Source organism: Carettochelys insculpta, chromosome 21, assembly GCF_033958435.1.
Source record: "Carettochelys insculpta isolate YL-2023 chromosome 21, ASM3395843v1, whole genome shotgun sequence".
Classification (NCBI taxonomy): domain Eukaryota; kingdom Metazoa; phylum Chordata; order Testudines; family Carettochelyidae; genus Carettochelys; species Carettochelys insculpta.
In genome coordinates this window covers 25944307-25967281 of record NC_134157.1, presented here as the reverse complement: position 1 = coordinate 25967281, position 22975 = coordinate 25944307, and the positions used below count along the sequence as shown (strand labels likewise).

The window sequence follows — 22975 nt, the reverse complement described above, 5'->3', positions numbered from 1 at the left end:
GCAGGTGTTAATTTAAACCGGTTTTAGCATGGGGATGTGAGCTTGGGTCCTCCACAACCAAATTTTATGTACTAATCATTGAGCTACAAGCTACAAAGTAGGTAACAATTACTCCGCTAGCTGTTTTATTAATCTACCCCCAATTTTTTCTAGCTGAAAAATAAATTAGCATATTTGTTCTAAATCTGGGAGTAGTTTAAGGTTTACCAGACCTTCATTTTTTCAGTGAATGAATTAGCACTGTTCACCTCTACTGGAGACGCTGGCCTAACATCCATCTTTTCCTTAAATGCTGAAACAATTACCAAGTGGGGTTGGAGGAAAGAGGGCTAGGTCCCAAACTCAAAGTGGAAGATGGTAGCAAGTTGACTTTTGCACTGGACAGGTGAAAGGACTTCACATCAACCCAAAAGTAATTCTGAGCTGCAGAATGATCTGGGACATCTGCTTTGACAAAGTAAGTCTTATTTCTCTCGAGTCATGCCAACAGAAGAGGAATTTCCAGGCTGAGATTAAAAAGACTTGCTCTCTATATATGATTCAGCATATTTAGACTTTCAACCTGATGAGATTAGCACTGCACTAACCAGTCTCAAAAATCTGTTTGTCTTATTCTAAAACTGTGGTGTCCACCCAGTTCTGAAGCAGTACACACTATATTGCTATAGCAAGCTGGCTACACTCAACTGGCCAAATAGCCACATGTGGCTAGCATGTTGGACATCACGGCCTTGAAAGGAGTTTATTAGAATTAGTGTCTCTCCTAAGTTTCCTCAGAATCTTTGCTAACAGAGTGAGAAACAGGAAAGCCATATATTAACTTTCCACCTCACTGCATGGAGCAGGTGGAGCTTAATCACTACATATGAAAAGACCTGGCAACTGGTGCATTATTAGGTCCACAACAAGTAGCAGGGACTGATGCATGATGCCCCTTGCCAGGACCATTGGCTTTAGAATGCTGAGACTGCTGAAATCTAAAAGCGTGTTAGATAACAGATAAAAATTCTTCTCCAACATTTATTAACTAATCCTCCATGCATCATATGCAGTAAGAATTATTGTCAAGGTTTTACTAGCATTGAAACTGAGGCAGAGAGAGAGAATAAAACATACCAGAGGGTATGGAGAAAGAGCTAACAGACCAGTTAGTCAATATCAGAATTGGGTTTAGAAGTGACAAATTCCTTATCCTCAGTATTGTGCTCATTTCCACAGACCATAATGCAATTTTAAAATGCTAACTATCACCCTGAAGGGTTTTTTTTTTTTAAAAAAAAAACTTTAATTGGGTATCCCAATCTATTGTAGTACTTATCTACAATAAATTCTCTCTGAAAGTCATAAGGCCGCTTTCAACAGGTACTGAAAAAATTTACTCACATCAACAGCAGAAGTACTTTCTGAAAAATATACTTTTGGAAACATATATAGTGTTAACTTTGTGAAGCCCTCTAAAGAATTCTTTAGAAACAACAGCATCTCTTTGAAAGTGTATTCTTGTTTCTCATCCATGCACCTTTGATGTAATTCACAATGCAAAATTTTCACAAGGTAGATTTAGAGATGCAAAATTAAGTAACTCATAAGATATCATGAGCAATTTCCTTTTAAAATATACTCTTCTCTTCTGTGAATGGCATATAGAAAAGAGATTATATGAATTTGTAAACTAGTTTTAATCCATTAAAAAAAACAGAATGAAAAAGATACGTGTAAAATGAGAGCGAATCATGGAAGGCTTAAATGCTGGAGAAGATTCTTCCCCTTCCTGGAACACAATGGTGACAATATCATTTCCAATATGACGCTTCCTTTCTACCTGCAAAAAGGAGAGATACCATAGCTATAAGTGGATTTTCGTTACTAAACACAATGAAAGGGCAAAGAGATTACTGAATCTAATGAACTTTTTCTGTTATATCAGTTGGCGGTAATCTGCAGTGTGTGAAAGCATCAGTTATACAAACATATTGCTCTGCTTCTATCTAAATACAGGAATTTAAAAGTGCAGTACAGTAACAGAAAAATACAGTGAAGCTGTTTATTCTTCATTCATTCTTGTTCTAATTGTATGACAACCATGGGAACACGAGAAACTGATATATATTTATAGCCCAAATACAATATTTATTGAAATTTATTAGAATTGTTTATTTATATAGAACAGAGGTCAGCAACTCTCGGCATGCATGCCAAGAGTGGCATATGACCAGTTTTCATTGGCACGCAATGTAGGAGCTCAGCCCTGCCCCTCCTTCCCCCATGTGGCTGGGAGCTTGCTCAAAATCATGTTGCTTGTGAATTAATGACAGAGCAGCTAATGCTACCAAACACTACCTAAATGGTAAAACTCTGCATCTTTATTTATTAATGAAGCTGTTGTAAGTAGGACTAAAAGTGACTTTAAAAAGTATCACAGGCACTTGGACCACATATAGAGGTCAATAGGCCAAATTTCAGCACTTCACCTTTGCCTGCTGACCCCGATATAGAATCATGGGGTTGGAAGAGGCCTCAGGAGGTCATCAGATCCAACCCCCTTATCAAAGCAGGACCAATCCCAATTAAATCATCCCAGCCAGGATGATTAAGATGGAACTTAAAAACTTTGCTGGGATTGCTGCAACAGCACAAGAGCATAGTGAGACGGTGCTGAGACGGAGATCAGTGCCAAGAGCTGAACCAGTGTCAGGAACTGGACCAGTGCTTGCAAACAGGGAGTTCTCCAGGTAAAGGAGAAGCAAATACAGGACTCTTAAGTAAGAGGCTGTCTGCGTATGTGTTGTGTTTGGGACTTTCTGGCTGTGGATGTCGTGCTCTGTGGTGTGTGTTTTTTTTGTTTGTTTGTTTGTTTGTTCCTCCCCACCCCCAAAGATGGACTGGGACTGGCAGCTGGAAACTGTTGGCTTCTAAATAAGCTTGATATCTAGAAGCCTCTGCTGATTGGCTGAGCCTCAGTAAGGGGAGGGACTTTGAGGCAACTCAGGGCTTTATAAAGCATTGTCCAAGCGAACGGGGGACTGCAAACAGGGAGTTTAGAGAGGGAGTTTGGAAGGGAATGGAAGGGGCCAGGAACCCTTGCCTTTCTTTTAAAACCCTGTTCTAGGATGGCAGGTATGGATAGTGACAGGTCTGCTGTTGTTATCTGCTTGGGATGTGTCATGTTTGTCTTCCTCCCTGAGGAAAGAAGGGATTTTGTCTGCACTAAGTGCAAACTGGTCTCCATTTTAGAAGAAAAAATTAGAAGACTGGAGGCTCAAGTGTCGACCCTACCTCAATCAGGGAGACTGAAGATTTCCTTGACAGAAGGGGGCTTTTAATCTTGCAAGCACAGCAGGCGGAAGAACTGTGGAGGGCGGTAAGGGATGAAGCAGAGAACTGGCAGCATGTAACTTCTAGAAGAAAAAGAAGGCCAGTACACGAGTCCTCCATCGACATAGAGATGAGGAATCGCTTTCAGGCTCTCTCCACCGGTTCTGCAGCGGTGAATGCTTTGGAGGGAGCCTCACGAAAAAATCAGAAGGGAACTGCTTCTACTGCAAGACATGGGATGTGTAGTCCTATGGGTGGGGGTTTAATGACCACCACCCCCATAAGAAAAAGAAGGGTGGTGGTGGTTGGGGACTCCCTCCTAAGAGGGACTGAACCATCCATCTGCCGACCGGACCTGGAATCTCGTGAGGTGTGCTGCTTACCAGGAGCTTGAATTCAGGATGTGACCGAGAGCCTTACAAAACTGCAAAAGCCTTCAGAATACTACCCTTTCCTACTTTTGCATGTGGGAACTTACGATATGGCCAAGAATGACCTTGAGTGGGTTACTGTGGATTATGCAGCGCTGGGAAGAAGGGTCAAAGAATTTGGCGCACAAGTGGTGTTCTCGTTCATCCTTCCTGTCAAAGGAAAAGGGTTAGGTAGGGACCGTCAAATTGAGGAAGTAAATGCCTGGTTACGCAGGGGGTGTTGGAGAGAGGGCTTTGAATTCTTCATCATGGGATGCTGTTCTGGGCACAAGAATTATTGGGAAGAGATGGTGGTCCACCTAACCATGAGAGGAAGGAGCATTTTCACAAGTAGGCTTGCAAACTTAATGAGGAGAGCTTTAAACTAGGTTCGCTGGGGGACGGAGACAAAACCCTGAGGGGAGAAAGGAATGTGGAGACTGGAAAGAAATGCAAAGAGTAATGTACGACAAAAGTGGACCCCTGGGTTGAGTAGAGAGGGCAGGGAGATCAACTGGTTATCTAAGGTGTTTGTACACCAATGCCAGAAGCCTGGGTAACAAGCAGGAGAAATTAGAAGCAATGGCCCAGTCCAAGAACCATGACTTAATTGGGATAACAGAGACTTGGTGGGATGACTCACATGACTGGAGTGCTGTCATGAAAGGGTATAAACCGTTCAGGAAGAACAGGCAAGGGAGAAAAGGAGGAGGAGTTGCACTGTATGTAAGAGAGCACTATAATTGCTTGGAACTCCACTAGTAGTAAGTGGGATAGCTCAGTGGTTTGAGTGGTGGCATCCTACACCCAGGGTTTTGAGTTCAATCCTTGAGGAGGCCATTTAGGGATTGGGGCAATAGGTGCCAGGGATGGTGCTTGGTCCTGCCAAGCAGGCAGAGGGCTGGACTAGCTGACCTTCCAAGGTCCCATCCAGTTCTAGAAGATGTGTATCTCCAAGAATATATTGGAATGCGTTGCCTAGAGAGGTGGTGGATTCTCCATCCCTTGAGGTTTTTAAGTCCTGGCTGGGATGAGATAGTGGTGGTTGATCCTGCTTGAAGCAGGGGGCTGGACTAGATGGACCTCCTGAGGTCCTTTCCAGCCCTGTGATTCCGTGAACACAGAGGGAGAAAAACCTGTTGAGAATCTCTGGGTCAAGCTTAGTGGTGTAGGCAACACTGGAGATGTGGTGGTTGGTGTCTGCTATAGGCAGCCAAATCAGGATGATGAGGTAGATGAGGCTTTTTTTGGACAACTGAGAGAAGTTTCTGGATTGCAGGCTCTCGTGATCATGGGGAACTTCAATTACCCTGACATCTGTTAGGAGACAAATATGGCAGTACACAAGCAGTCCAGGAAGTTTCTGGGGAATGTTGGGGATCACTTCTTGGTACAAGTGCTGAAGGACCCGACCAGAGGTTGTGCGCAGCTCAACCTGCCGCTTACAAACAGGGAGGAACTAATAGGGAAGGTAGAGGTGGGTGACAACCTGGGAAGCAGTGATCATGAGATGGTAGACTTCAGGATCCTGACCAAAGGAAAGAAAGAGAAAAGCAAATTACACACCTAGGACTTCAGAAAAGCAGACTTTGACTTCTTCATGAAACTGATGGGCAGAATCCCCTGGGATGCTACCATGAAGGGAAAGGGAGTCCAGGAAAACTGGCAGTATTTTAAGGTAGCCCTATTGAAGGTGCAGAAAGAAACCATCCCAATGAGCAGCAAGAGAAGTAAGTATGGCAGGACACCAGACTGGCTTACTGGGGAAATCTTTGGAAAACTTAGGCACAAAAAGAGAGCTTACAACAAGTGAAAACTTGGACAGCTGTCGAGGGAGGGATATAAATGTATAGCTTGAGAATGCAGGGCAGTTATCAGGAAGGTGAAAGCACAACTGGAATTGCGACTCACGAGGAATGTGAAGGATAACAAGAAAAGTTTCCACACGCATGTTAGCAAGAAGAAGGTGATCAGAGAGGGCATGGGGCCCCTACTGGATGAGGGAGGTAACCCAATGACAGATGATGTAGGGAAAGCTGACGTACTTAATGCCTTCTTTGCCTCTGTCTTCACGGACAACAACAGCTCTCAGACTAATGTGATAAGTGATGCACTGTGGGATGAAGGTGTACAGCCTTTGGTGGGGAAACAAGTTAGGACCTATCTAAAAAAGCTAAATGTAAATAAATCCATGGGCCCAGACCTAATTCATCCTAGGGTTCTGAGGGAGTTGGCATATGTCATTGACGAGCCCTTGGCCATTATCTTTGAAAAGTCGTGGAGATCAGGAGAGATCCCGGATGATTGGAAAAAAGCAAATGTAGTGACCATCTTTGAAAAAGGGAAGAAGCATGATCCAGGGAACTATAGGCTGGTCAGTCTTACGTCAGTGCCTGGAAAAATCATGGAGGGGCTCCTTAAGGAAGTCATTTTGAGGCACTTGGAGGAGGGGAAAGTGATCAGAAATAGTCAGCATGGATTCATGAAAGATAAGTCATGCCCAACCAATCTGATTAGTTTCTACAATGAGATAACTGGCTCTGTGGATAGGGGAAAATCAATGGATGTGATTTATCTCGACTTTAGCAAAGCTTTTGATACAGTCTGCCACAATATTCTTGTCAGCAAGTTAAAGGAATGTGGATTGGATAAATGGACAGTAAAATGGATAGAAAGCTGGCTAGAAGGTCGGGCCCAAAGGGTGGTGATCAATGGCTCGATGTCAGGATGGCGGTCGGTTTCTAGTGGAGTGCCCCAAGATTCGGTTCTGGGTCCTGTTCTGTTCAACATATTTATCAATGACCTGGATGAGGGTTGGATTGCACCCTCAGCAAGTTTGCGGATGACACTAAGCTAGGGGGAGACGTAGAGGTAGATATGCTGGAGGGTAGGGATAGGGTCCAGAGTGACTTAGACAAATTGGAAGACTGGGCTGCGAGAAATCTGATGAGGTTCAATAAGGACAAGTGCACAGTCCTGCACTTGAGCCGGAAGAATCCCTAAGCATTGTTACAGGCTGGGGTCCGACTGGCTCAGTAGTAGTTCTGCAGAAAAGGACCTGGGAGTTACTGTGGACGAGAAGCTGGACATGAGCCAACAGTGTGCCATTGTAGCCAAGAAGGCTAATGGCATATTAGGTTGCATCAAGAGGAGCATTGCCAGTAGATCCAGAGAAATGATTAAACCTCTTTATTAGGCTTTGGTGAGGCTGCATCTGGAGTACTGTGTCCAGTTCTGGGTCCCCAGTTATAGGAAGGATGTGGACACAGCAGAAAAGGATCTAGGGATTATAGTGGACCACAAGCTGAATATGAGTCAACAGTGTGATGCTGTTGCAAAAAAAGCAAACATGATTCTGGAATGCATTAACAGGTGTGTTGTGAACAAGACACGAGAAGTCATTCTTCCGCTCTACTCTGCGCTTGTTAGGCCTCAGCTGAAGTAGTGTGTCCAGTTCTGGGCACCGCAGTTCAAAAAAGATGTGGAGAAACTAGAGAGGGTCCAGAGAAGAGCGACAAGAATGATTAAAGGTCTAGAGAATGTTACCTATGAAAAAAGGTTGAAAGAATTGGGCTTGTTTAGTTTGGAAAAGAGAAGATTGAGGGGAGACATGATAGCTGTCTTCAGGTATCTAAAAGGGAGTCATAAGGAGGAAGGAGAAAACTTGTTCTTCTTGGCCTCTGAGGATAGAGCAAGAGGCAGCAGGCTTAAACTGCAGCAAGGGAGGTTTAGGCTGGACATTAGGAAAAAGTTCCTAACTGTCAGGGCGGTCAAACACTGGAATAAATTGCCAAGGGAGGTTGTGGAATCTCCATCGCTGGAGATATTTAAGAACAGGTTAGATAGATGTCTATCAGGGATGGTTAAATAGTACTTGGTCCTGCCATTGGGGCAGGGGCTGGACTTGATGGCCTCTTGAGGTCCCTTCCAGTCCTAGTGTTCTATGATTCTATGACACACTGGAGAGGGTCCAGCAGAGGGTGACCAAAAGAATTAGGGGCCTGGAGCATATGACCTATGAAGAAAGGCTGAGGGAATTGGGACTGTTTAGTCTGCAGAAGAGAAGATGAGGGGGGACTTGATAACAGCCTTTAACTTACTGAAGGGAAGTTGCAAAGAGGCTGGAGAGAGGCTCTTCACAGTGGTCACGGATGGCAGAACACGGAACAATGGTCTCAAGTTGCGGTTGGGAAAGTCCATGTTGAACATTAGGAAAAACTTTTTCACCAGGAGGGTGGTGAAGCATTGGAATGGTCTACCCACGGAAGTAATGGAGTCTCCATCCCTGGAGGTGTTTAAGTCTTGCCTTGACAGAGCCCTAGCTGGGCTGATCTGATGGGTTTGGTCCTGCCTAGGGCAGGGGGCTGGACTTGATGGCTTTTTAGGTCTCTTCCAGCTCTATTGTTCTATGATTCTAGACCTGTGTCGAGAGCAGTATCTGCGTATGGAATGGGAACACCAAGGAGGCGAGACCTTGAACACTGCAGAAAGTAGATGGTGACAGCCCGACACACGAGGGACATTATAAGAGGAGCCAGACCGGAGCCGGAACGGGATCGAGCCTCAGAGTGGAAATGGAGTTGAGGCGTGTCCTGAGCTTGCCACAGGATGAGGCCAAAATGAATGAATTCTGGAGCCTGGAGATGAGTGTTGAGGAGATGGCATCCAGGCTGGCGAGGTACAGTGCCGAGCATCTGTGCAGGAGGCAAAATATGCCAAACAGCCAAAATTGGATGTGCCCATAATGGACGCCCTGGATCATGAACTGTCTGGCATCCAGTGGGATGGAGAAGGAGGCCACGAGTGCAACTGGAACCAAGAGTTAGACCAGTGACGCCTCAGATGGCCATGCTGGGACTCAGAGCAGGCCTGAGACTACGGTGGTCAGGCGATGGACAGGCGCAGTCCGAAGTGCAGGCTTACCCCAGGATATTCACTGAGGGGCAGAGGCTTCAGTTTGCGCTAGGCAGTTCATCATCTCTATGAGATTCAGTGCTGTCCGGTAGATATCAGGCTTTGACGAAGGACTAATTGGCACTGGATCACCTCTGTGCGAATCCAAGAGGACTGGGCTCAGTGCGTGTGACACAGGCATCAGGATCTTGGGCCCCAGGAGCATCTGGTAACTTCTGCTCCAAGGATGCTGCTGTAGATGGTTGTCAGTGCCAACAATTTAGGCATCTTGGAAGCACACACTGAAGAGTGGAGCAGGGCTATGCTGAGGGATTTGGGTGACTCAAGGTCCTTCTCAGCGCTGAGTCCAGAGCCCGGGATGGTGTGCTGCACGCTGAGGACAGAGATTTGGAGCGTTGCCACGGTGGTTGAAATGCCAACTGTATGAGGAGCTGACAGAGCTGAAAGTCACATGCCTTACCAATCCGGGGCTTGAAACCCTTGTAGATACAGCACTTACCTGTTTGATGAGCTTCACCAAACAAAGATGGCAGGAGTCATGAGAGTCACTCTTTTGCATGGACTTTAAGGAACCACAGCATCGCTTAAAACCCTGGGGCTTTTTCATTCCCTTAACCCCAGGAGGGGAAAATGGAAGGAGGAGAAAGACCCTCCCTGCTCGATGACTACCTATCAGTAACTGAACCAAAAACAGTGGATATACTAAATACAACTATTTACATCTTATATGCACAGGGAATAGTGGTATAGCAATGGGTTCTTAAACTACACAATAGGAGCAGCCTCATGGACTATAAAAAGGGGAATAAGAACAATGCAGTAAACTACACACCAGTCAGTTTAACTTCTGTGCCAGGAAAGATAATGGAACACGTAATTAAGGAAATCATCTGCAATCACTTGGAAGGTGGTAAGCCGATAGTGAACAGCCAGCATGGATTTGCAAAGAACAAATCACGTCAAACCAATCTGATAGCTTTTTTTGATAGGATAACAAGCCTTGTGGATAAGAGAGAAGCGGTGGATGTGGTATACCTAGATTTTAGTAAGGCATTTGATATGGTCTCGCATGATATTCTTACCAATAAACTAGGCAAATATAACTTAAATGAGGCTACTATAAGGTGGGTGCAAAACGGCTGGATAACTGTACTCAGAGAGTAGTTATTAATGGTTCTCAATCCTGCTGGAAAGGTATAACAAGTGGGGTTCTGCAGGGGTCTGTATTGGGACTGGTTCTGTTCAATATATTCAACAACGATTTAAATATTGGCATAGACAGCACGCTTATTAAGTTTGCAGATGATACCAAGCGAGGAGGGGTTGCAACTGCTTTGGAGGATAGGGTCAAAATTCAAAATAATTTGGACAAATTGAAGAAATGGTCTGAAGTAAACAGGATGAAGTTTTATAAAGACAAATGCAAAGTGCTTCACTTAGGAAGGAACAATCAGTTTCACACATACAGAATGGGAAGTGACTGTCTAGGAAGGAGTATGGGAGAAAGGGATCTGGGGGTTATCGTGGACCACAAGTTGAGTATGAGTCAACAGTGTGATGCTGTTGCAAAAAAAGCAAACATGATTCTGGGATGCATTAACAGGTGTGTTGTGAACAAGACATGAGAAGTAATTCTTCCACTCTACTGTGCACTGGTTAGGCCTCAGTTGGAATACTGTGTCCAGTTCTGGCCACCACATTTCAAGAAAGATGTGGAGAAATTGGAAAAGGTCCAGAAAAGAGCAACAAGAATGATCAAAGGTCTAGAGAACATGACCTATGAAGAAAGGCTGAAAGAATTGGGGGGACATGATAGTGGTTTTCAAGTGTCTAAAAGGGTGTCATAAGGAGGAGGGAGAAAACTTGTTGTTCTTGGCCTCTGAAGATAGAACAAGAAGCAATGGGCTTAAACTGCAGCAAGGTAGGTTTAGGTTGGACTTTAGGAAAAAGTTTCTAACTGTCAGGGTGGTCAAACACTGGAATAAATTGCCTAGGGAGGTTATGGAAACTCCATCTCTGGAGATATTTAAGAACAGGCTAAAGAAATGCCTATCAGTGATGGTCTGGACAGTACTTGGTCCTGCCATGAGGGCACGGGGCTGGACACGATGACCTCTCAAGGTCCCTTCCAGTCCTAGCATTCTATGATTCTATGGACGGTAAGAAATGAATGGGGGCGGTTCTGGATTGTTTGGGTAAGATATAGGCTTTATGTAGATGCCATTCCAAGGAGCTACCAGACTGGTAGTTGCTGGGGAAAAACTTTCTGACAGCTGTCTATGTGCACACCTTACTCGATACTTACATCTGACAGCTAAACGTCACCATGGGTGCATTGTGCCTTGAGTGGGCAGACCAGTGTCAGGAGTTGGAGGAGTGGCACCACGACGGAGAGCATTTTGGTGGTCTCAGCAACAGTGATCATTGGTGTGGAGAGACAAGGCCTGAGGATAACCAGTGTTGATCATGCAGTGACCAGCACTGCTCTGGGAGAGTCTTGATCAAAGACCAGGACTGAGGTGCCTGCAATCTGAGGTGGAACACTGGTGACCTGGACTGATGCAGAGACTTGGGACACAGTAACAAAGAGCTTTCCTTAGTTCCAGAGAACAGTGGCATTCACTTGCCTTTTAGGAAGCCCTCCTGGCAGCTTGCCCTAGAAGGGAGTCTTTGCTGGGTCCTTTGCTGCCCACAGAGCTGGCTGCACAAGGAGATCCTTTGCTCTCTAGGTGCTGTGGGGATGTGGACTTTGCCATATGTCTGGATCCCCTACTGGTCCCTGGAGTCAGTGGCAGATCCCTTGAAGTCATATCATCTGTAAGGGATTTGTTCCCATATGGCTCTGTAGTAGGCTGGCAGTTTGAACAAGGTCCTTTAGCCACTGACGTTTGGTCCTTTTTGTTCAATGTCTGGTTCCACTTTTTAGACTTAGGCACCGGCAAAGGGGAACAGTACTAGGCAGAGCCCAGTGCCAGGGATGTACCACACACCAAAGTACTGGAAGTTGCATCCAGACAGAATGGCTCTGAGGCTGGGGAGAGAGGAGCCTTTATGAGGAAGGTCCTCAAATGAATGTCATCCTCCTTTTTTGACCTACGATGAAAGCTCTTATTGATGCAGCACTATTTTAAAATGTGGGGTTCCTCTAGGCCAGTGTTTCCCAAACTTAAAACATTCATGTACCCCATTCAGGACTTCAGCCTTCTTAGCATACCCTCCTCTCCCAGTGCCGTCCAAGTGCTTCTTTCATGATTTTTAGCAATTTATTTTCTGCCATGTACCCCTTGAAATTCTTTTGCATACCACACCTGGGGAAACACTGCCCTAGGCAATTCAGACAGTTACCATGCAGGTCACTAACAGGCATAGGCCTATTATAGTCAGCGCCTGTCTTAAAATGCCAGGCTCTTACCTAACTGAAGTACTTAACAACTACTCACTAATTAATTCATAACAACAAAATTATTTACAGCTGTAAGGCATGAAAAGAAAAGAAAACACTGACCACTTGTGAGGCAAGGAAGAGATGTGCTCCAACCAATCACCACAGGTGGTAAGAAGGAACTGAGAAGGCCAAGGGCCAACTGTGCCTGATGTATCAACACATTTCACAACACTCCAGAGGATGCCACAGCAGACCCTATGAATACCTTGACTTACTTAACACACTTGTACTCTGGGTGCAGCATAGGTCATCTACAAGTCTCCTCCACTTCACTCTGTCTTGGGACAAAACTTCCAGCTGACCCCAGTAGTACCCCAGTTGTTGTCCTTCAGTCTCAGTAGATCTTCTCCACATTGTCAGAGGTCTGCCTCTTTTGCATTTTCCTTGTGGGTTCCATTTGAGAGCTTGCCTAACTATGCCGGTTGATGGTTTTCTGAAAGTCTGGCCTAGCCCTATCTACTTTCTTCTCTTGATATGAACATCAAGTGGTTCTTGTCCTGCTTTGTTCCAAAGCTCCTAATTTGTGACCAAGTCTTGCCATTTGAAGCAAAGAACGTAGCTCAGGCATCTGTGTAGGAATGTCTGTAGCTTATGATCTAAATACTTCTTAGTACGCCAGGTCTCACATCCATACAAGAGCACACTCTTCACACTGTGTTGAAGATTCGCAGTTTCATCTTTGCAGACATTATTTGTGAACTCCTTATGGGACGAAGAGTCCTGAATGCAGCTGTTGCTTTCCCTATTCTGGCACTGAGATCCTTGTCTGTTCCTCTCTCTCTGCCCGTAATACTCCCCAGATAGGTGAAATGCCTCACATCTTCCAGGCCATCCCCTCCCAGTGTGATGATCCTCGTTGTCTTGGTCTTTTCTTTGTTAATGTTCAGTCCAGTCACTGAGGCCATTTTGTCTAGTGTTGTGACCTGTTCTTCCATGCTTTGATGTTGGTGTGAAAGGAGGTTGACACAGTCAGTAAAATCAATATCCTCTAGCTGTTTGAAAAGCATACTCTGAATGCCTGGTTGATGGCCATCTGTTGTCCTGCTCATAATCCAGCCCACTGTGATCAAGAACAGGAAAGGTGACAAAGGGCACCCTTGTTGCACTTCTGAGAGTATGATAAAGGATTCTGTCAAGACACTATTGTGAACAACTTGGCATGTCAATAGTTTGTATGTTGGATGGATCAGGTTAATAACTTTGGATGAGATGCCACAGTGTTGCAGAAGTAATTTGGGACGCTGAGGAGATCTCACAAGACTGGAAAAATGGCTACGTTATCAAGCTTCCAAAAAAAGGCAACCTGAAGGAATGCAAGAACTTGATGGGCATCACGGTACTGTCTATTCCAGGAAAAGCGTTCAGCAGGATTCACTTGGAGAGAATGAAGACAGAAACAGACAGCTCATGGAAGAACAGGCTGGCTTCTGAAGTGAGAAATTTTGTACTGACCAAAGAGCAACTCTCAGAGTGATCACAGAGCAATCGCTTGACCGGAACTCTCTGCTATACAAAGCCTTCATAGACTTTGAACAAGCCTTCAACAGCATTCATAGAGATACTTTGTGGAAACTGCTGCCACACTATTGCATCCCATCCCTATGAATACCACTAAGGCAAAAATGTCTGACAATTGTGCTTGTGGCTGCGCACATACCCTGGAATGGAATCTCCACGAGCAAGCACTTGAAGAATCTATGATGATCAACATTTACTAATAAAAACATAATTCTTCCAAGACTAACTATAAAATAGGTAATGTGAGGCAGTGCTTTGGCAATAAATATATAAAATTTTTCATATCAGGAAGAATTTTGAACATCATAAGCTTTGAGAGACTTGAATTCTACATTTCCAAAACGACCTATATGGACAAATCAAAAATACTTTTCTTTTAAACACGCTGTGTTTACTATGAAAAATCAGTACACAAAACACATACTTGCTGCTTGTTCTCTTTAGAATATGGTAGCATAGTTGAAACATGGAACATAATCTCATGTCCTTGATATACTGTGTAGATGGAATATATTCCTGTTGTATCATCTGGAAAGGGAGAAAAACATGCTCAGTGGGATTATACAATACTGCATTTCTAAGGAGAAAATGTAACTTCATTTCCTGTCACATGACAGTCTCAGGGCACCTCCTTCTCAGATCCATACTACTTGTTTTTAAAACAGGTCAAAGTTCATTATAAAATCTTGATGTCCTGTATATTTTTAAATACAGGTTGAACCATGCTAATCTGGCATCCTTGGGGCCTGACTGTTGCCCGACAAGAGAATTTGCCAGACCACAGGAGGTCAATGTTATATAGCAGCATTACCAAAACTTTCTCTGCTTACTGGGCTCTTAGAAGACACTGAAGGGTAAATTACAGCTAAATAACAGCACAGAACACTGAAAGCCAGGACTGGTAGCTGGAAACAAACTTTATAGGACTATGGGAAACTTGGCCACACCCATGATAAGTGGTCATCCAACTAACTAAGATCATGCCGGATTACGGATGTTGCCAGATGAAAGCGCTCTTGATTAGAGAGGTTCAATCTGTACATGTCAGATTGTAGTATCAGAGCTAGTGCTGCAGCCATATTAATCTTTCTACCAGTGGGTCCAGTGGACTTGCTCTGAAAGGAGATACGTATTCAGCAACTCAGTGAAAATGCATCATGAATATAAACAAATGCAGCCACCCACCCTCCCACCCACAATAGAATACTAATTCAAGAAATTATTTAGTAAAATTTACTCCTGTCCTTGGTGCTGAGAGCCAGCACATATCTACATTGTCAGTCATTGCTTTGACTGGATAATGACCTCCTCCTGCCGAGTCCCACTGGAAGACATGTAACCAGTTTAGTTTTTAGTACACCATGAATTCAAAGAGGTCCTATCGTGAAGAGATTTGGGCCTCTAATAGAAAAAGGAGTCAATGTGACTCTTCTCTACAGTGTGTGAAGTTGTTTTGCTATTCAACATCCTGTAACAATTACTGTGACACAGAATATGTGGCCAGTACTTGACAGGAAAGATGCATAGGCTAAGAAAACAGAATATGAATTTGTGAGGACTACACAGGGCTGAGGAGGTATTATGGAAATCTTACTAATTCTAGGCTCTGCCACAGTGCACAGGGGAATGATAATGAAGCTATGCAGAAGCCGGGAAGCAAAGTGCCTGATATTTTATTTCTTATTACTGTTAGTGGAGATGCATCTCCATGCTGATATCCTCAGCCCAAGCACTGTTATTAGGAATGTCAAGCATTGCTTATCTATAATCAGCTCTGATTATTGAGGAATAATATTAGATGGTTCTGAAAGGAGTATGACATGACAGACATAGGCTGAGTGGTGGTAACTCTACTGCAAGTAGTAGTGGCAGGGAGATAAAGACTTATCAATAATATTAAGAAAATTACTATCACTTCACCAAAAATAATAAAATGTGTCTAAAATATGTTTTAGAAATAGTATCTTTGTAGGTTTCTTCTCAGACTGAACTATTTCTGTCTGTTATGTAAACAGTATTTTATACATACGCATGCACACTAACACCACATTCACAACAGACAGCACATCAGTTATTTCAGTTAATCTTACTTTTGGTGTCTAGGCCTCCTCTGTAGCCTGCCCAGCCCTTCAGTGTAATTGTGTCACCCAAAAGATTCAAAAATCTTTGAAAGCTGTCACTTCCAGTTTCTACAAGTGGAGGAAAGTAGTGTTAGGCATGGAACAATTACTTGGTATGGCAGATGCACCTTATCCACAATACAGAATAAAGGGTCTATTTTTTGGCTCATATTAAGGCAAGCACTGCTTTTTCACGTGTGTCCCTTTCTTATGTTAATTTTCTAAGTATCTGTATGACTATACAAGAAATTTAACACATGAAACAAGAAAGCATGAGCTGATCCATCAGCCCAACTAGCAGAGCAACATACTGCCATGTGAAGAATTTCACAGCTGGGTTATTTCTCCTCATATCACCCAAGCCTCTTAGGTCCCTGAAATTTGTTTATTAAACAGCGAGTCCCTCTTCCTAAATCTGAAGGCACACGGGCAATCATCATGACGCAAGGCCTCAAAAAAGGGAAAATGAAATGGGAAATGAGTGGTCCCTATGGATCCCTAGCACCCTTCATCCAATCAGTTCAAAATACGTCTGTTTTTATTTAGCATTTAGCTTGCATACTAGAGAATACAAATCTATAAGACACTACCTGAATACTGCATCAGCACATCAAAAGCTGGACAGCTCTTTAATCATACAAATCTTAATTTTATTTCAAGTATAAGTTTAAATATACAAAGCCCTCATTCAGAAACAAGTCAAAACCCAAAAGCCTGTATTTTTTATTTGTTGATACCACTGGTGTAAAGATGAAAGGAAAAAAGCACACATACACAATTGTTTGAAGGGATTCTATTTTAATGTGTGAAAGATCAAAACTATTCTTTTGGATATAAAATTATACAATATAAGAAATTTCAAACTCTGAAATAAATGAAGAAACAGTGGACCCAGGCTCCTTCCAGCTGGCCACAAGATAGTTTTCAAATATCTTTAGAATTATTGTAAAGAAATCCAGAGTTCTTGGACATACCCTGAATATTCCCATTTACGGGAAATTGCATGAATTGATTCCTTGAACTAGAGCCCTTTGTCTAGCAAAGTAGTACAACACCCCTGCACTCCTGCCCCTCTCCTTTGTATCCCAACATACTAAAGACAAAGCTATAAATGAGGCACATCACCTTCCCACCTCAGCTGCTTCCTCTACAAAGCCAGAGACATCAAGAGAGGGGAAGGAGGGTAAGAAGTGTGATTATGCAGCACTATTTTGAAGAACTCCAATTAAAAGTAAATAGCCTTAATTTCCGTTTTCAGTGGCATTACATATTTCCACCTATGGGATACATAGTTAAGATGTATCAAGACTAATATGAATCAAGACTGAAGTACCTCTTGCCAAACCCAGCATCAACTTGAGAAACCAAATTCAGAATATAATGGTCAGTGAAGGTGTATACTGAAGTCCAAGTTGTAACTACCTGCGGTAACTCCAAAATTAGGAAAAACTAATTTAGACCCCCATCATATTATATGTTTTATATATCATTTTTACAGCTATGACTCCCCAGTAGCTTACTCCCTCCCCTTGCTGAGGTAATGGTAATAACAAAAACCACATTGAAGGAAAAATAATAAAATGAACATTCTGCCGAAGACTCATATGGGGATTTTATGAACATGGTCCAAACCAAATTATGGTCCCCAAATGACAGGAGCTCTCACAGGAGGATGAGAATTTGAAAACCTCTCATGAGCTTCTTACTGGAAACATGAACAGTGATCAACCATTAATCAACATATAATACATGGAGATGGTTGCCAGATGAACTCTCAACAATGAATTGAGTAACACTTGATTCATTAAGTACACTAACTATGTCAGAAGACAAGGGATGGAAGACTATAGGACAGGCTTCCCAAGCATTCATGATGGAAATCTGGACCACTTCAGATGGTGGTAGTTTCTAGTGGACAGTTTTCAAAAACTAATTTGTCCTGCACCAAAGAGGAATATAACTGCTTAAGAATATACAAAGCTCATTTATTCAAGCCATCAGATACATGGACTGCAGGTGGAGAGGCAAGATCTTCCTCTTGGACAGATCTGGAGACAGAGGAAGATGGAGGAATAAGATAAACAAACCAGCACCAATGTGGTCACATTAGGGCAATAAGCATTATACATGCCCTTCAGTGACATATCTTCCTTATTGCCTTCCATATTAAGGAAAAGGCACACATTACATCATTCCTCTCCAGTGCAGAGGGAAAGCATCCAAAAGTAATGACTGTCTCTGCTCATTCTGGAACAAAAACAGTGATATTTCCTGTTTGTGACCAGACCAACAATTCCACATCTGGCTGACTCTACCTCAAAAATACTGTCTGAACTAGCTTCTCCTTTATGGGCCACTTGTGCATCTGAGAGCCATCTCTGCTCAGATTATATGATTAATATTATTTTCACTTCCCAGATGCACTGCTCCAGAATGAATGTTATGGCAGATACACCAATTCCATAACTTTGGTATGTCTACGCTCGGCAATAAAGTTGAATTTGTTAAAGTCAAATTTGTAACACTGGATTTAATAAAGTCAAGGTTCAGTGTCCTGACCAGCTAAAAAAGTCCACTTAGTTTGTCCACACAAGAGTGCCAGAGTCTGACTGTGGACGCAGTGCATTCTGGGCACTTCTCCCCCAGTTCCTGCTGCATTTTTGGATTTTGTGCCAGTGTCTTACAGGGGAAAAAAAAAGTCATTGCAAGTGTTTCTGGGTTTCTGATGTGACCATCCCACAATGCATTTTCCTCACCTCCCTCTTCTGCCAGGAAAAAAAATAGAATTTTTGCATGCTTTTCATCTTGACTGACAGCCGCCATTACAGACACTAACATGGATACCAATGCTTTTCAAAGTTTGATGCAGTGTTTTGTGTTCAGTTTGCACAATGTGATGCAGTATCTTTTGAACATAATGCACACGCATGATGAGCTCATTATTGCCAGGGTCACTGACAGACATGAATCTCTGGAGAGAAGAACCCTGGATAGTCTGGCAGCACTGGAGTCACTGTACAGACTGGAGCGGAGATTCTGGAGCGCAGAGTGGCGGGATCACATCATTTTGCAGTCATGGGAAGACCAGCAGTGACTGCAAAACATCCACATGCATAAGACAACTTTCAAGGAACTTTGTGAACTGCTGTCTCCCAACCCGAAGAGCAGCAATACCAGAATGAGACCTTCTCTGACAGTCAAGAATTGCACTGCAATTGCTCTTTGGAAGTTTGCAACGTCAGACAGCACCGGTCAGTGGGCAATCAATTTGGAGGGGGCAGATCTACGGTGGGGGCTGTCATCATACAGGTAGCCAAGGTGATCAAAATGCTTCTCCTGAGAAAGACAGTGACTCCGGGAAAGGTGCAGGAAATAGTGGACATATTTGCTGCCATGGGGTTCCCTAACTGTGGTGGGGCCATCGATGGAACACACATCCCCCTCCTGGCACTGGACCACCAGGCCTCAGAGTACATAAACCACCAGGGATACTTCTCTATGGTATTGCATGTGTTGATTGATCACAAAGGTCGTTTCATTGATATCAACATGGGGTGGTCGGGAAGAGTGCATGATGCACAAATCTTAAGGAATTATGGTCTGATTAGAAGGCTCCATAGAGGTACTTTCTTCCCAGACCAAAAAATTAACATTGAGGGAGTGGAAATGCTCATAGTGATTTTGGGTAACTCTGCATACCCCTTATTCCTTTGGCTCATGAAGCCCTATACAAGTGCCCTGGACTCAAGCAAGGAGCTGTTTAACTACAGGCTGAGCAGGTGCAGAACGGTAGCAAAGTGTGCCTTTGGTCATTTAAAAGCAAGGTTTAGGTGCCTTCTGATTTTCTTACACCTCAATGAAGTGAACATTACCATGGTCATTGGGGCCTCCTATATTTTTCATAACATTTGTGAGGCGCGGTGGCAGGGGGGTGGAGTTTCATGCTTGCGAAATTATTAGCAGCTGACCACAAGGAAAAACAGGAAAGCCCAGAAAGACACACTGAAAATCAGGGATGTCTTGAAAACCATATTTGGAAATGAGTATGAAGGGCCTTAATCAGCACCCCCACCACCCTGTTTCCTTGCCCTTTAAGGAAACCCCCCAATAAACCACAACACAACCAACACCACCCACCAAACCCCAAAGCATGTTAACCAATAAACAAAACTCTCTCCAAAATATGTTTTTATTTAGGGTTCACTAAAGGAAAAGTGGGGGTTATAGGAAAAAAAAAAAGGTTATTAAGACCATGGTTAGTCAAAGGTTAGCCTTCTGGTGGGTGTTGAGATTTTGAGGCTAGGAAGCTGGGCCCTCCGTGGCCATCCTCCTGCCATTCTCAGCCCCCAATGAGAAGACAGTGCTGAATGTGTGGAGGGATAAGGTATGGAAGGGGGAATGATTGGACAAGGGATACTGAGCCCAGAGCAGGCGACAGGGCTGGCTGGGTTGAGGGAGATCTAAACTGATGGTGTATGGAGTGACTGGGGGATTTAGAGCCAGGAGCAGGGGTCTGGGCTGACTTGGTTGAGGGAGGCCTACAATGATAGTGCATGGAGTCGCTGGGGGATGCAGTGCCCCATCCAGGGGAGGAGAATTAATGGGGTGGCATGTGTCAGTGCTGCCTGGAGTGGCCTGGGGATGCTGTGACTCTAAAAGGGGAACATAATGTGCATGGATCACCGACTCTAGCAGCAAGGTAATTAATTCTGTCTGCCTGCTCAAAATAGATCTGTCTGAGTGTGATTCCTCTATCCCCGCATTCAGTAACTTTGTCTGCGTGCCCATGAATGACATGATTGATTCATGCATTCATTGTTGAGACTCAGTCATTTGTTTCCTCTGATCACTAATTTCACTCTTTTCTTTTGAAACTGCTTGCACATAGTTATCCAACAAATCATTTTTGGTCTTCCTCCTCCTCCACATTGTAGGTAGCCAGCTATATATCCAACTGTGCGCTCTAGGTCTTTTTCCAGGGTTGTTTGCCAGTAAAACAAATTTAGAAATATGCATTAGCAACAGCAACATATTTATCTTTACTCAGAACAATGACCATAGTCACAGAAATAATGGCTGCCTGTCTGTATTGCAGAACACACTGCAACTGCAAGGTCATTCATTAATTGTAAGACAGAAGCAGAACGCTTTGAGCTTGTCCACAAAAGCGGTTTACAGTCAACATTATGGTAAGCTGTCCTTGGTTTCACAGGAAAAAACCTTTATTAAAGCAACGCTGGGGTATTGGAGGGAAGGGGTAGCACAGCATGTAGGGATGGTTGTGTGTGTCCCAGGAATGCTGGACCAAAGGGGAGCAAACTTATGCTGCTTAAAGCAGCCCCTGTACTTTAAAATTCCCAAACTGTTGCTGAATGAGTCAAAAATAATCATTAAAGTCACTTGGGGTGAGCATGTGACCCAGGGGAGGGTCCAGCTGCGCATGCCCTCCCTGGATTTTACAGTGGCTGGACCAGGAAATGCATGAGTCTGCTCTGAATTGGGTAGGATGCCAGGCAACAAATCATTAGTGACTCATGAAACTTCCCATACATTCTAGGTGGCCAAACAAGACAGCCTGATTACACTAAGGAAAAGGGATAAGGAAAGATTGCTCATTGTATCCTGCTATCATGCTGCAATATTTGCAAGAATGCTCTGTGGTGCCAAGATTCTAGATCCCTTAGAAGCAGGGATAAGTCAGGTCTCCCCAGAAATCTTGTGATGGAAATCCACAAGTGCCTGTCTAAGAGCTTCAGCCTTTTGTTCAAGCAAGATCTGCGCTCCATCCCCAGGCACAATAACAAGCGATTCTAAGTGAAAGGGGCAAAGACTCTCCACAACATGATTGCAACAAACTATTGTCAGTAGGAAAAAAAGCCTACTTACCAGAAGTGCCCTCTCCAGGATCGAGGCTGGCCTCTGAAGCCACCTCCTGAATTCAGGGAATGGGGACAGGATCTACCAGCTCCAGCTGGATAGAAAAGCTCCTAGCTTTCAGGGCATAAGTCTAAGCTAGACTTCACGCTGCTGTCAGCCACTAGTTCCTCAGCATCACGTGCTTCAGCACTCTGTCCACGACCAGTTGTCAATACCACTTTTGGGGGAAGAGGTTGCATCTGTTGCCAGAATAGCATGCAGTTCATCATAGTGTCTGCATTTCTGGGGAGATGCCCCAGACCGACTGTTGGCTGTCTTGCATTTCTGGTAGTTCTGGCATAACTCCTTGATCTTCATGTTGCTATGCTGAGTGTCCCTGTTGTAACCTCTCTCAATCATGCCTTGCAATATTTTGCCATAAATATCAGCATTCCTTTTGCTGGATTGGAGAAGGTTCACAAGCGCTTCTTCACTCCACACTGAAAAGAGGACTAAGTTCTCCTGATGGCTCCACACTGGGGCCCTCTTGCGATCCTGGGAACTCATGGCTACAAGGTGTGCTGCGGAGATGTGATCCACACATCTGCTTGCCATGCTGGCCAGAGAAGAAAAGAAATCTAATCAAAATTCCTGGGCTCATGAACAATGGTTCCTGTCACCTACTTCCAGCTCACCTGGATAGCAGCAGAGGCGGGGTAATAACCGGAAAGGTCACCTCAAGTGGCCCTGTGGGACAGTTTCTGGGGCTAATAAAATTGATGTTAAAACTGGTTAATCTACACTGTTTTAGCTCAACACTGCATATTCAGTTTTTCAATTAATTACATTGGGAAGTCAGCAGTACAGAAGTCGGTGGTACAGCTGCTTAGAATTGATCTAGTGAGCACTAGAGTGTAGATGGAGTTTGTAAACTTGACCGTAGAGCCTTAAATTTGATTTTATCTCCTAGTGTAGACCAGGCCTTTGTTATCCCCATACGCCAGGGGCAGAACAAGCTCTCTCATTTGTCAATATAATACATTACCAATGTACTGGCTGACATTGCCTGTACAAACTTGCCTTGCAAAAGAGAGAAGAATGATTTGAGAGTCAAAGCCCAGAACCAATATACTGATGTGCAGTGCTCTTTCCTCGGATGACTGGAGCCCTCAAAGTATCAAGTAATTCAAGTGAGCCCACCAACCATTGTTTGAAACATTCAGTGTTACTGTCAGGGATGAGCTGGGATGACTGAATTCCACACACCCTTAACATTCATCCTGTTTGACCACCATTTTGGAGAGGCTATAAGGGTGATGAGGCACACTGATCAACAACTGAAGGCTGTCTTGACTTGGGCAGTGGACTCAGTATATCCAGTGCTGAATGGGTCTCAT

General features: G+C 43.9%; 1 protein-coding gene across 1 annotated transcript in view; it reads right to left on the bottom strand.

Moving 5' to 3' along the window:
• The window catches only part of GARNL3 (GTPase activating Rap/RanGAP domain like 3), a 229207-nt gene that overhangs the window by 104907 nt on the left and 101325 nt on the right, over positions 1-22975 (bottom strand). Inside the window, exons 11-13 of the mRNA XM_075015526.1 lie at positions 15693-15791; positions 14027-14130; positions 1714-1822 (exon numbers count right to left, since the gene is read on the bottom strand). Coding sequence (XP_074871627.1) covers positions 1714-1822; positions 14027-14130; positions 15693-15791 — 312 coding nt within the window. The remainder of the gene's footprint in view (positions 1-1713; positions 1823-14026; positions 14131-15692; positions 15792-22975) is intronic.